The sequence below is a fragment of the Myxocyprinus asiaticus genome, chromosome 17 (assembly GCF_019703515.2).
Source record: "Myxocyprinus asiaticus isolate MX2 ecotype Aquarium Trade chromosome 17, UBuf_Myxa_2, whole genome shotgun sequence".
Classification (NCBI taxonomy): domain Eukaryota; kingdom Metazoa; phylum Chordata; class Actinopteri; order Cypriniformes; family Catostomidae; genus Myxocyprinus; species Myxocyprinus asiaticus.
This window is the reverse complement of record NC_059360.1, coordinates 39,343,127-39,357,970: the sequence shown is the minus strand read 5'-3', so window position 1 is coordinate 39,357,970 and position 14,844 is coordinate 39,343,127. Positions and strand designations below refer to the sequence as shown.

General features: G+C 38.8%; 1 protein-coding gene across 4 annotated transcripts in view; it reads left to right on the top strand.

Moving 5' to 3' along the window:
* Positions 1-14,558, top strand: part of LOC127454683 (kinesin-like protein KIF13B) — a 64,990-nt gene extending 50,432 nt beyond the window's left edge. For 2 of the 4 annotated variants that reach the window (XM_051722037.1, XM_051722040.1), the window contains 12 exons: positions 111-166; positions 507-631; positions 744-920; positions 1,593-1,685; positions 2,895-3,050; positions 3,981-4,058; positions 4,171-4,224; positions 4,314-4,434; positions 6,269-6,402; positions 7,929-7,994; positions 8,416-9,145; positions 12,286-14,558. In XM_051722037.1, coding sequence (XP_051577997.1) covers positions 111-166; positions 507-631; positions 744-920; positions 1,593-1,685; positions 2,895-3,050; positions 3,981-4,058; positions 4,171-4,224; positions 4,314-4,434; positions 6,269-6,402; positions 7,929-7,994; positions 8,416-9,145; positions 12,286-12,494 — 1,999 coding nt within the window. In that variant the 3' untranslated portion in view covers positions 12,495-14,558. The remainder of the gene's footprint in view (positions 1-110; positions 167-506; positions 632-743; positions 921-1,592; positions 1,686-2,894; positions 3,051-3,980; positions 4,059-4,170; positions 4,225-4,313; positions 4,435-6,268; positions 6,403-7,928; positions 7,995-8,415; positions 9,146-12,285) is intronic. The other 2 variants (XM_051722038.1, XM_051722039.1) reach the window with 2 other exon arrangements.
* The last annotated feature ends 286 nt before the right edge of the window (positions 14,559-14,844 follow it).

Genomic DNA, 14,844 nt, shown 5'->3' with positions numbered 1-14,844 from the left:
TGATATTTACATTTGTGACATTGTTAGTTGATGCCAGTACCCGTTAAACAGTATTACTAATGTTTAGTTGTAGGTATTTGGGTCTTGGGTTGATATGTCTCTCTTGGCAGGGTACCAGTGCCTGGGATGGAAACTCACATTCCTGTACTCTTCCTCGACCTGAGCGGTATGTTTTCACTGCCTGCTGAAGAACAGCAATGTTCTCTGCAGAAGTGCAATGTCCTCTGTGACCCCTGCACATTTCTTCTATTTATCTTGTTAACGCTCATTTTCACAGTCTTAAATACTGTATGCATATATTCAGAAGGAATTATCTAGCAGAATGATCAAGTTGCTTATTTCCATACATTAAAAGTGAATGGTGGCCACGGCTGTCCCTGGTCGCTATCCACCTTTTTTGTATTTAAAAAACCATCTGCTAAATATTTCATTTTGTGTCTATTTTTGGATGAACTATTCCTTTAATACCAGGTGTAAACAGGGCCTTTGATTTTTCCTTCCCCCAGCCGATGACTTCAGCTCTCAGGATAACCTGGACGTTCCAGAGGCAGGCGGCTGGGATGCCACAATTAGCGCAGAGGATGAGGATGAATTTTTTGACCTTCAGATTGTCAAACACTATGATGGAGAGGTGAGAATGTGTCACACACTCCAGTCATAACCCTCAGGGCTCTTGTAGGCTGCATCCATTGCCTAATACCATGTAAAGGAGGAATGAATTGTTAAAACCTTCTTTCTTCCAGGTGAAAGCCGAAGCTTCTTGGGACTCCACTGTTCACGAGTGCCCGCAGCTGAGTCGAGGTACTGCCCCAGATCAGAGGGTGTATCTGATCATCCGCACTGTGGTGCAGCTCAGCCACCCTGCAGAGATGCAGCTAGTCCTGCGCAAACGCATCTGTGTGAACCTCACTGGACGACAGGTGCGGCGTAATCTGTTCTGTATGACCTACACCAGTGGTTCCCAACCAAATGAAGATTTTTAGAAAAATATTTCAGCTCTGTTGGTCCAAATAAGTGAATGGTGGCCAAAAGTTTGAAGGTCCAAAAAGCATATAAAGACAGCATAAATGTAATCCGTAAGACTCCATTGGTTAAATTCATATCTTCAGAAGCGATTATGATAAGTGTGGATTAGAAACAGATCAATATTTAATTCCTTTTTTTTACTATAATTCTCCACTTTCACATTCAAAGTCAGAATCTTTTGTTTTTGATGATTTGCATTCTTTGCATGGGGATGGCTGCAGACATTATTATTTGTAAGGGGGGTGGGGGAGAGAGGGGAGGAACCTACACTATCATCAGAACTTAAAGAACTCATTTGTGATTTTTGTCTTCTCACACTTTTCTGCAATTATTTAAACTTCAACAATTATTCAGCCATTCAAACTTTTTGAAGATTATTTTTTAAATCCTCAAATTTGACTTACACTGACAGAATATTTGACATGCAATATGTAACTTGTGGCAGTGATGTCATTGTAATATTTGCACACTAAATTGTGATTGTTTTTAATCACTCATAACTTGCGAACACTGGTATTTCCTTCAAAAAATTCAATTTTTATACGTTTATTTTCTAACTTGCATAGGGATTTGCTCAAAACTTCCTGAGGAGAATGTCTACCAGGAGCACGATACCTGGCTGTGGTGTGACCTTCGAGGTGGTCTCCAACATCCCAGGGGTAAGCATGCAATATGTGCCAGTAACATCAACAGTCTAAGTCAGGGGTACTCATCTTTGGAAAGACACTGGCCACCTAGTGAACACACACACACACACACACACACACACACACACACACACACACACACACACACGTACGTTGGTGCGGCTATCCTTATGAGGACTCTCCATAGACATAATGATTTTTATACTGTACGAACTATAGATTCTATCCCTAACCCTACCCATAAACCTAACCCTCGCAATAAACGTTCTGCATTTTTACATAAAAAAAAAAAACAAAAAAAAAACATCGTTTAGTTTAAGTGATTTGAGTTATGGGGACACTAGAAATATCCTTATAAACCACGCTTATAGCATAATAACCCTTGTAATTACCAGTTTGTAACCTAAAAAAATGTCCTTGTAAACCACCCAAAACCACACCCACACTAGAGATACAGTGCCCTCAAAACAAGACATTTATATCCACTACTAGCTCCAAAAGCGCTTCGAGGCATCATTATCTATCTAGTTATTTTAGGTAAGTAACGCAAATGACTAAAGTTAAGCATTTGAGAGAAGATGTCTCAACGCCGTTATTGCAGGATTACCCCTTTTTTTCCTGTTATTACTGTTCGCAACAAGGTTTGTCACCCAACACTCTGATTCGCACTGTGGCAGTGATGAAAAGGTGTGGAAGAGAGCACGCACAAACTGTTATCAGTGCGCATGAGCAGACTGGCGCCAGCCATGTTATATAAAATGGCTTATAATCAGATTTATATTAGTGAATTTCTAGTTTAATTAATTGTTTTTATCCGTTTGCCATTTCTTTTCCTCTAGAATGGTTCAGCAGAGAATTACCGTAAATGCTCTAGAAAAATGACACTTCAAATTCATACTCATTCACTAATTTTATGTGATGACAACATCACGCGGGCCACAAAAAGATGGTTTGCATGCCAGATGCGGCCCACGGGCTGCCTGTTGAGTACCATGGGTCTATGACTCTAAGTGATGCATGTTAAAGCTCATACAAGATACTGTCATATATAGTCATGATTGCAGGCCATTTTAAACAAGAATCTGTAATCATTATACTTTATGTACTGTATATTAAAATGTATTCAGCAAAAGTGCCTTTTTGCTTTTGTAAAGATGCTCAACTGTTGTCTAAAGCTGTCCTGATTACTCTCAACATTTCTGTCTTGTTTGTGTTTGTCAGCAGGACAGTCAGAGTTCAGAGGACAGAGAGATGTTGGCTCGTGTGGCTGCCAGTGCAGAGAACCCCAAATCCTCAGACAATGAAGCTGCTATTGAGAAGTACCTGCGGAGCGTCCTGGCTGTGGAGAACATCCTCACGCTGGATCGACTGAGACAGGTCACACCGCTATCTCCACAACATTGTTTATTATAAGCTTGCTATTATTATACAAATTAATTTGCAAGGGCTTAATATACGGTTGTTTGGATGTTAGTTAAGGCAGAAGCTTCTTTAGTTAAAAATTGTTCACACAGCATTTTTTAAAACACTCAAATGTAAGGGAGAGCTTTGTTTGAGGTGAGTGATTTGTTAAAACCATAAACATGACATTTACTGTAAGTTAATCTATAGAAAACACTGATAAACTGCAGCATTTAATTAAAAACGTATTTCACTGCAAAAAACTAACCATAAAAAATTCACTAGATTCAGACTGAATCTGTCTTTCCCGGTGTTTTTGCACAGCTTTCTCACTTCAATTCTCTTATCACATTCCTCCATGTTTTTTTTTTTGTTTTTTTTCTGCATAGTAATTCTGTAAAATAAAGTAAATCTTGGTCATGGGTAGCTCGGCAAGTAAAGACGCTGACTACCACACCTGGAGTCGCAAGTTCGAATCCAGGGCGTGCTTAGTGACTCCAGTCAGGCTTCCTAAGCAACCAAATGTCCCGGTTGCTAGGGTGGGTAGAGTCACGTTGGGATAACCTCCTCGTGGTCGCTATAATGTGGTTCTCGCTCTCGGTGGGGCGCGTGGTGAGTTGTGTGTGGATGCCACAGAGGATAGTGTGAAGCCTCCACACGCGCTATGTCTCCATGGTAAAGCGCTCAACAAGCCACGTGATAAGATGCACGGATTGATGATCTCAGATGCGGAGGCAACTGAGATTCGTCCTCCGCCACCTGGATTGAGGCGAGTCACTACGCCACCATGAGGACCTAAAGCACATTGGGAATTAGGCATGCCAAATTGGGGAGAAAAGGGGAGAAATAAAAAAAAAAAAAGTAAATCTTGTAATTCAGATTTTTGATTATTATTATGCGTAACAGGAGGTGGCAGTGAAGGAGCATTTGGCAGGTAAAGGCAAAGGCAGCAGACGCAGTCTCAGCTCTCCCAGTGTGCACCGTGTAAGTCTACATCTACACCTTGAAAAGCTCATCTTAGGAGAGAGAAATGTTAAGAACATTTAACATCAGAGTCTGGCACATTCTCTAAACTCAAAACGCCTCCCTCTTGCAGTTAACTGGAAGCAGGCAGGATCTCTCTCTAAACTCTGTACTGGATGACAACAAGGTAAGACTAAAAAAAGCTGATAAGACATGGATCACCACAGAAAACTGTTCATTTTGCATAACATCTTGTATCCAATTTGCTTATGTAAGACTCAATGGGAAAGTCAGCAAGATATCTTCATGACATCCTCCCAGTTCAGCAAAACACTGCCACGACCATCCAGATCTCCCACACCTCCTATGCCGAGTCAGAATCAAGACCCTGAGCAAGGTATGACACAATAGCCATTCATAAAGTGAGCGATACGAGATGCGGTAAGGTTCGTCTGCAATGAAATAATTTTCCACTTCCATTTCCAGTATGACTCATTCTTTATTTACTGTAACTATCCTTTCAACTTTCCGGGTTCTTTTCTGCATATGCCATATGTACAGAAATGTGTTGGATTCATTTCCGCCTGATTTTGTGTTGTCATTTCTTATCTGGTTTACTAATTAGTTGTTTAGCTGATGCTTTTACCTGAATTGATGTACTGTACTCTTAACCTGATGCTGCTCAATGTAACGTGATAGTTCAAGAATCGGCACTTGTGTGATTTGAACCCTCTTTTTTTTTTTTTTTTTTTTTTTTTATATCTGAGCCAGCCATGGATCTTTACTATAAACATTAAATCAAAATTGACATTATGTATTTTTAAACAAATGTTCTCAATCTTTTTGTGCATTTTATTGCATATTATTACAAAGAAAAGCATGATGGTTTTCATAATTTATCAAAATGCAATAACTTGCTCCACCACTGAAACAACTTTTTACCTTTTTTGACATCATTAAAGGAAACATTAACCCAAAAATGAGTATTATCTCATCATTTACTCACCCTAATGCCATCCCAGATTTGTATGACTATCTTCTGCAGAAAACAAAGATTTTAAAAGAATATATCAGCGCGGTAGGTCCATTCATTGCAAGTGAATGGTGACAAAAACATTAAAGGCAACACAAAAGTAATCCATATGACTCATCGTGCCATCCCAGATGTGTGACTTTCTTGCTTCTGCAGAACACATACAAATGTTTTTTAAATAACTTAAATAACAGCTCTGTAGGTCCATACATGCAAGAGAATGGTGACCAAAATTTTGACGCTCCAAAAAGCACATAAAGGCAGCATACAAGTAATCCATATGAGTCCAGTGTTTTAATCCATGTCTTCTGAAGTGATCCAATCAGTTTTTGGGTGAGGCAGACCAAAATATATCTCCTTTTCATTATAAATCTTGACATCTGCAGTCTCCTTTGCAATCATGATTTTAAGCTCGATTACACTTCCTAGTTCCATCTAGCGCTCTACGCATGCATCAAGCACTAGGAAGTGTAAGCGAGCTTGAAATCATGATCATGCCTAGAGACTAAAATTGCAAGATGTACAGTGAAAAAACAGGAGTTACATTTTGGTCTGTTCTCAACCAAAACCGATTGGATTGCTTCAAAAGACATGGATTAAAACACTGGACTCATATGGATTACTTGTATGCTGCCTTTATGTGCTTTTTGGAGCGTCAAAATTTTGGTCACCATTCTCTTGCATGTATGGACCTACAGAGCTGGAAAGTTATTTAAAAAACATTTGTATGTGTTCTGCAGAAGCAAGAAAGTCACACATCTGGGATGGCACGATGTTGTCTAAATGATTAGAAAACCTTTTCAGTAAACTATTTCTTTAAACACACTATTATAAAGGCCACGCCCTGTTAGCTGTTCCGGTATGGAACACCCACTTTTCATTATCCAAAAAATTCCAAATTGATAAAATTCACTCCTGTTAATTACTGATGCCAAATTAGCAAAACTAAAAAGGATTAAAACCGGCACCACAATAAAACTGGAATAAAAGCACACTCTCCCAGTCTTGTTTCACTATAGCTTCTTTCCACCATGTCGCTTTGTGATTGGTCAGAAATGTCAATGTGACATTTTTGCCACTGTGACATTATCTTTCAACTTCATGCTTCATCTCTTTCATATCTGTTCTTTCTCACTGTCTGTCGTCTCTCTCCACACCTCTACTTTGCTTGTTTGCCTCCTACCTGACCCACCCACAGGTTTATCAGGGCTTGCTGCTTCTTATATCTCCCCAGTCAAGGCCCTGGTGCCTCAGATGCCTAAACTGCTCAAGTCCCTGTTCCCAGTGCGCGATGACAAGAAAGATTTGAGAGTCTCTCCACACTCCCAACAGGTCTGGCTTCATATTTGTCTTCTATTGGTCACCATTTCAATGAGAAATGCAAATGTCTAAAAGTTGATGGAGCTTGCTTAGCGTTAATCCCATGAAACTGGCAAGAAATATCCAGGTCCTTGTTCACCCCAAAACAAAGAAATGAGACATTTATATTTTGCATGAAGATAATTATTTTATGTTATGGCCATTAAAATTTGTTGCAAATTTGTAGCTGTGACATTATAAAAATAAACACATTGAAACCCTCATCCTCCAATTATCAGTAAGCATTACCTGCTTTAATGCAATAATAATAATACATTATTTTTCATTAAGGTGAAAATTATAGATAATTTTTTCTACTAATGTAGACAATTTAATATTATTATTGTAGTGTTTGTTATACTTTAATGCTGCTTTTTGTAAAAAAAAAAAAAAAAAAAAAAAAATACAGAATTGTATGCAGACAGGATGTTTGAGTAATGTGAATCAGATTGAGTTTGCATTACAGTAATGAGAATTTGGTGGAACAATTTGTGCTTTCTAAATGTTTCTAATGGAAAATCTAAATGTTCCTAAAACTTGCCTTCATTTTCTTATTGCAAAATATCATTTTCTTTTGATTTTGGGGTGAAAAATGACATTTTATTCCACTCATTATTTGTCATTCCTTTTAAAAAGCTCCAGCAAGCTTTTGAATGAATAATTTTATTCATCAGAGGAGCAATACCTTTGCTTGCAAATGTTTCTGTATGTAAATTACCAAGGAGCATAGTGACAGTACTTCAATAGGATGATTCATGCATAAATGACAAAAATTGATTTGAAGCATCTGCTATAAAATCACAGATTTAGCGCCTGCAAAGCCTATCAGAAGTGCACTAGCTTTAGATGTGTAAATCACACAACGTAATCGAAGAGGGATGCAAATGCTTTTGACTGGTTTAATTTCAGTCAATTTTAGATACTAGATTAATGTAGTTCTGTCTCCTAGCTCCCTCATTTCCATATAGACAGAAATTCCATATGCTACTACGTTGCCAATATATCCATGATATGTTATCCCCCTTGTATGAGGCAAATTAAGTCTTAAATTTAAGACTTGGTGGATTTTTGTGAGGGGAAAAACAGGCTTTTTTTGGTTTTCTATGATTAAAACAGTGTCCTCATTTTGTCAAAATAAATCATGTCAGGGAAACCTGATTATATGTTAGGCAGGAGTCCATAAACTCCAGGGTTTAATTTCCCCAAGATTAATTGTCAAGTCGTACCATTTCATCATATTTCCCAGCATACTTTCGATAGAGGCGTAGAGGGAAAAAACACTGACAGTGATATTTCATCGAGTATATCACTCCAACCACTCCCCCTCCCCGCACACAGAATTTTGATCTGTCAGTGCTCTAGATCAAACGCTATCCAAAGGCTCCCGACATAAAAAAAAAATGAACCTGTGACACTTAAATCAAGCTCTGTGCTGCCTCTCTGAAAACCATTACCGAAATCGTAAAAACTAATTTAATACATTCCATTCATCTCTCCAGCATATGCCACGAATAATGATGCAAATGGCCAGCAGCCCTGATGAAGGAAGAGTACGAATAGAACCGGTAAGTAGATCTCAAACTGACATGCTCTGTCTTTGGTGAAATTAAAGGGATAGTTCACTCAAATGAAAAATCTGTCATCAGTTACCCACCCTCAAGTTGTTCAAACCTGTATAACTTTTTCATCTGTGGATCACAATAGGAGATGATAAATAATGACAGAATTTGCATTTTTGGGTGAACTACCCCTTTAAATAAATATGAAGAATAAAATGTTACAAACTTTGTAAAATGTTTACTTATTTTGCAAAAGTATAGACTTGGAAGATATTTTGAGATCCCTGTCTATCTTTCCTGCATGAGATGTAAATTGCATGCTATTAAATCTGTGGTTTTCCAAGCATGTGTTCTCTGTTTGAGAGTCAGATGGTAGATTGAGGTGTAGTTAAATGTTCCTTGTGGTTTTGGACACATTTCCTCATAGGTTACAGTAGTAGGGAAGAGTCCTGCTTCAGACAGACACCAAGATGGCCCTGATGCCCAATCCTCTATGCATGATCCGCATGACCTGCTCCTGAGCCCCATCAGCGAGGCCTCCAGTGGCTATTTCTCTACTAGCGTCTCCACTGCCACCCTTTCCGACGTCTCCATTGCTTGCGGGGACCTTACCCATACCCCCAATACACAAGTGGGCCCTATAGCATCCAGACAAAGAGGCGACGACAATGAAGAACATCTACCAACCCATGTTAATGCTTCTGTTGCTCCTGTAGAAGCTGGGCTAAAATACGACCCTGTTGAGGAACCTCTAAGCCTTAAAGATACCCAGGCAGCTCACAGGAATGGTGTCACCACCTCCAAGCAAGAGGCACAGCTAAACACAACCCCTCCCCAAGTGTTAAGTACCACCACGGACAACCCTTTCTCCTTCCAGAAGTTCAAAACCAATGAACTCAGGTCTTTCACTAGCATTCTTGGTCAGGAACAAGGAGACAGTGGAGGAAATGCGACCACAACACAAGGTCCGCAAACGAACAGTCTGGAAAAGCTTGAGATAACATCTGATGAGGATGTGGAACCTAAGGAACTGGCTTGGCTCAAGGTAGGAGGAAGAGTAACCGTGGGAACAAGCAAGTCCGGCACTGTCCGCTACATCGGCCCAACACACTTCTCAGAAGGCATCTGGGTCGGGGTGGAACTAGACACTCCGTCAGGTTAGTCTCATTGATATTTGTCATATCTCCCATTGACTCTCTTCATATTTCAGAGTTTGGAAAGTGGAAGTAAACTGCAGTGGTGAATGGGAGAGTGAAGCAAATATTACTTTTGCGTTCCAATTTGCTCCAACGGCAAAAGAAAAAACACTTGTGTCTCCGTGACATTCCAAGAGAGTCTATCCCTCCCTTGGCAGCTGTATTTGAAACCTAATTGCAGCAGTGTTGACCTTTTTAAAAAAAAAAATCATGGTAATGTAACACAAAGAATGTTAGAACTTTACATTAAATAATAACATTGTTAATATAAAAAATTGCTACATTTACACTGCTAAATAAGGCAGAAATGCAGCATTACAGTCTGTTAGTACATTTAGGCCACTTCCATACTAAAGGTAGGTTTACAAGACAACGATGTACTAAAAACGGAAAAGTTTTTCCTTTGCGTTTTTGAAAAGTTTCTCATACAGACAACAACGTTGTCAAAACATTCCCCGTTCACACGGATCCGTGAAAACGACTAAAAACGCTGTATTATGCATGCCAGGCCAGTAGTTGGCGATGTCACTTTGTAAAGAAACACTACGCGCCTGCACACGTAAGCATTCTTCCACAGAACGGTGAATACAAACAATGATGATGACGAAAGCATCCAGCAATTTTGTCTGGATGGAACTCAAAATCTTGAGCAGCACAAACACAGTCCTGTAGTCCGCCATTGTAGTTTTGAATGTCTCGCCCGTTATTTTGAAGTACTCGCGTGCATGCCTATAGACTGATCTCTCAAGATTATTCAGTAAACTCTGCTAATTTTTCCATCACTTCATGTCCTGCCGTCTTCTGTATTCCCCCTTCTGACACTTGGGCTGGTAGGAGAGTAAGTTAACATATCAAGCTGTTGATGTTAACTGGTTTTGGATATCAGACAGAACTCTGATATATGGATATCTTCTGACGGAGAGAGATGTCTTGTGTACACTGGATCTAACATGCATTTTCATATTCTAAGCATATCACTGAATACTGTACATGGCATTACATCTCTGTCTATAGGCTATATACATAAGCGGTGGGTGAATGAATTGCAGGGTAAAGGTACATCAAATAAAATTAAATAAATAAATAACATTTAAAAACAAATACATTTTTCCCATCTAAATCCATACTTTTAATTTCAAGATTTTCAAATTGCAGGTTCTGCCTACTGAACAATGTTCACACTCCAAACAAAACACTCCAAATGAATAAATTGTTGATTATTTTTATTTGCACAGACACCAGTATTCATATTGATAATTATACATCTAAAATTGATGCCTATCAATCCATCATTCTTTATATAACATGTAATAACATCATCGTTTTCACAAATTAACCTCATCGTTTTTGTATGTTTACACGGAGACTATAACGGCATCGTTTTCAAAAACTTGCACTTTGAAACACGTTTTCAAAAGTTTGCGTTTTCAGGCCCCAAAACGCCGTTGTCGTGTAAACGAATGGCTAAAATGCATAAGTTTTCAGTTTTTTTGTTGAAAACGTTGTCGTGTAAACTACCATTGATCGAAAATGCTCTCCCAAGTGGATACATTTGAAAACGGCGTCTTCGTATTGTAGTGTGGACAGGGAAAACTGAGATATCTGAGGGTACGTTTACACGACAACGATGTACTAAAAACTGAAAAGTTTTTCCTTTGCGTTTTTGAAACGTTTCTCGTACAGATGACGACGTTTTCAAAACGATCCCCGTTCACACGGATCTGCAAAAATGACTAAAAATGCTATATTATGCATGCCAGGCCAGTAGTTGTCGATGTCACTTTGTAAAGAAACTCTTTGCGCTTGCGCATAAAAGCATTCTTCCACAGAGCGGTGAATACAAACAATGAAGATGGCGATTGCTGGTCGTAGTAGTGATGCAGTAAATCTACACTTTGCTGGAGAAGCGTCAATAAACTCAAAATCTTGAGCAGCACAAACACAGTCCTGTAGTCCGCCATTGTAGTTTTGAATGTCGCGCGCATGCCTATAGACCGAACACGTAATACGCTTGCGCATGACGTCGTCGTTTTCACAAATTCGCGTTTTTGTGTGTTTACACGGAGACGATAACGGCATCGTTTTCAAAAACTTGCACTTTGAAACCCGTTTTCAAAAGTTGCGTTTCACGCCCCAAAACGCTGTTGTCGTGCAAACGAACAGCCCAAACGCATTAAAAAGTTTTCCATTTTTAGTTAAAAACTTTGTCGTGTAAACGGCCCCTGAAAACGTTGATGTATTTGTTGTCATGCGATGCAGTCATGTGATCCATTCAACCCAAAACAATCAAGATGGCGGCCCATGTTGTAGCAGGGTTGTTGTGCCTGCTATTCTCTTTGATAGCGTTGTTAAAGATGAATGTTCCTTTGTACAACCTTCACATTGCATTCCTTCAAATATGACAGGAATTTATTTGGAATTGCTGTTCGGCATAGAACACGAGGACAATTGCGTTTCAGACTGTACATGGAATGATTTTTTGCATGCGCAGTAAGGGGATTTAAGGGTTTTCATACGTTTCAGTGTGGACAAGAAACTTTGGAAAACGCTTGAAAACGGCAATGTGGACTGAGAAAGCAGACTAACAAAAAAGCAGTTTTCAAATGTATCTGGATTAATGTGTCCTTACACTTACATTTATAATCTAGATACAGTGGGGTTTTGCATAGTCGAGTTGCAGTCTTCATTTGTCTGTCCAAGTATACTTGACACAAGGCGTAATCGAAAATTTGGTGGAAGAACATCAGCTGAAGTGCCGGTAATACACATCGCAAATAAACTCTGTCTTTTGGAGCATGTACAGTATGCGCACAATGCCGAGTCTTTTTGCAGTCCGATTAACGTGTACACATGCTGGACGAAGCTAAGCTACTGTTGCATTATTTAGGTCTGTTAGACTGACTGGGAAATTCGGTACAATATAAAGCATATACATGACATTTTAAAAACAAAAAATTCTTGTTTTAATCCGAAGGAAATCGGAATTTTTAATTGCGTGTAAACATACTGTATGAAAATGGTCCATTATATATTAAGTTTTCTGAGATGTTTGTTTGGTGAGACAAGGACTAACTTGTCCCCTTGTGTCCTTTGTCTACCAGGTAAAAATGATGGTTCCATTGAGGGCCACCAATACTTCCGTTGCAGCCCTTGTTACGGAGTGCTAGTACGTCCAGATCGGTTGAGTCGACGGGAAGCTTCCAAAAGGCATGCCGAAAATCGCCGCAGTGGAGAGTTCACTCAGCAACTTCGGGGAGGTGCTAGCACTGCCATTAAGAAAGGGGAGAATCGCAAATCTTGGACCAGCTAATTGACAATGAGTTGACCTGGATACAACTAAAATGTTAGTTGAGCTTCAACTCCAGAATCTTCATCTAATGGAGGAGTTGACATTAATTCATCACTGTGCTTGGGCTAATCTTTTTTCTGATACCCAAATTTGCATGGAAGTGGTACAACATTCCTTCACGCACCCCTCTATGGCTTTACATAATTTATGTGCTATGTGTAGCATATGGGAGGGGTATGACTGTTATAAATTGTATGCCATATCAGGGGTTGTCTTGATGATCGTAAATAGTCATTCAGAGTGAATGAGGCTCCCTCTTCTATGGGGTCAACCCATCATTCTTGTTGTGCCCTAGTTTTAACAAGAGTCCATTTTTGGACTGATATTTTAAATTATGCTTGATTATGCTCTTCCCTGCTTAGTCAGTTATCAATTTTAAGTTTCCTGAATGTGCCTTTTGAGCCAACTCTTTTTGTCACCCCCCATTGGTCCTTCGTAACACTAGCAAGAACGTAGTGATGAAGGTTATGGTCTGTGTGTAAGAGATTATCTCAGGGATCAGAAAAAGTTATTGGATACACATTACGTGTTAGATGTCCAGGGGGGTTTTCAGCTCAAAGCCACTATTGAGGGGGTATGCGTGTATTTAAGTGCATCCTTCTGGTTTAAAAAAATTGGGCATTGCCCTGAGCAGGTAAATGCAGGTGATGTCAGTTTGTTCATGTTGTGAAGTGCTACTATTACTTGGATTGTGATTAGAGGACAAAATCCACACGCCAGAATATTTTATTTTAGTATGGCATCACTGGAACACTATATTCTAGATGGATCTGGCCATTGGATCCATCATTGTATGGGGAGAATTTTTAGACGTGACTGAATTGGCACATTCAGGGTTAATTAACTAGTTTAATTAGACTCCCACTTAATGGTTCTGATGATGGACTGAAAAAAACTTATTTTAGAAGGGCTTATTTACAACACTGAAATGCAATCTGTTGGGTTGGGGTGCATTTTAGTAAGCAGCCTTTTAATTGGAATTTTGTTATTGCAATTACTTAAAAACAAAGGCCAAATTTAAATTATTTGTGCTGCAATTTATCGAAAAGTAGCTCAGTTCGATTGTTTGATTGGTTTTGAAAGTTCTTCCATGACAAGGTCACAGCAACAGCACATTCCAGATTTCATTTTAGCTTGGGAGCTAAAGTAGTATGTGTTGAACCGATTACTGGCAATATGCACATCTTATAATTTATATTAAAAAAGTCATTTAATTTCATTTTTTAGCATACTGTATCATAAAGGGGGCGCATTTTATAGAGTTTTTAAAAAGGAGCATGATTCCATATAATGCTCTGAACTTCATGATGGAGGAAAAAAAGGCGCGTTATTCCATTTTTATATTCTATTTTCGTGGAAGTCCTCTTGTGATTTCTGAAATCTAATGCAATATCAAATTCTTAAAATATATTTTAATGGTTGTAGGTATGTATATTGATTTTATAAAGTGTAAAAAAAAAAAAAAAAAAAACAATCCCATGAATGGAAAATTAATTTGCACATTTGATTTGTAGTAGCTTATGTGCCCAAAGGGTACTTACAGTAGTTTTATTGTAAATTAACTTAAACTAACTGATGATCCACTGTAAATCTGCATTTCACTGGATTTGGTGCTCAAAAGTCAAAAGCATTTTGAAATTTTGATCTAAGAAAAGATGCATTTTTCCACAACCGCACAACGAGTTTCAAGTTGCCTATTAATTTGTGTTTGCCTGTAGAGTTGTGTCTAGATGTGTGTTCAGATGTAGAGTTGAGGTCTTCCCATATTTTAATGTATCTCGATCTGTGCCTCATTCATCATGGAAAAAAGAAACGCACACATGGAGCACGACTTCACCATTGCTGCTGTTATTAGCAACCACAAAGGCTTCAGACAAGAAGATTGGCCTGCTGGTCATATTAGTGACTAGTTGTCCTAGTAAATTTAAAGGGATAACTCACCCAAAAACTGAAAATTCTCTCATCAATTACTCACCCTCATGTCATCCCAGATATGAATGACTTTCTATCTTGTTTTTAGAAGAATATTTCAGCTCTGTAGGTCCATACAATGCAAGTGAATGGGTACCAAAATTGTGAAGCTCCACAACGCACATAAAGGCAGCATAAAAGTAATACATACGATTCCAGTGGTTAAATCCATATCTTCAGAAGTGATATAATGGGTGTGGGTGAGAAACAGATCAATACTTAAGTCCTTTTTTACTATAAATTCTCCTCTCTGCCCAGTAGATGGTGATATGCACTAACAATACGAATCGGCAAAAACAAAAGAAAAATGTGAAAGTGGAGATTGATTGTAAAAAAAATG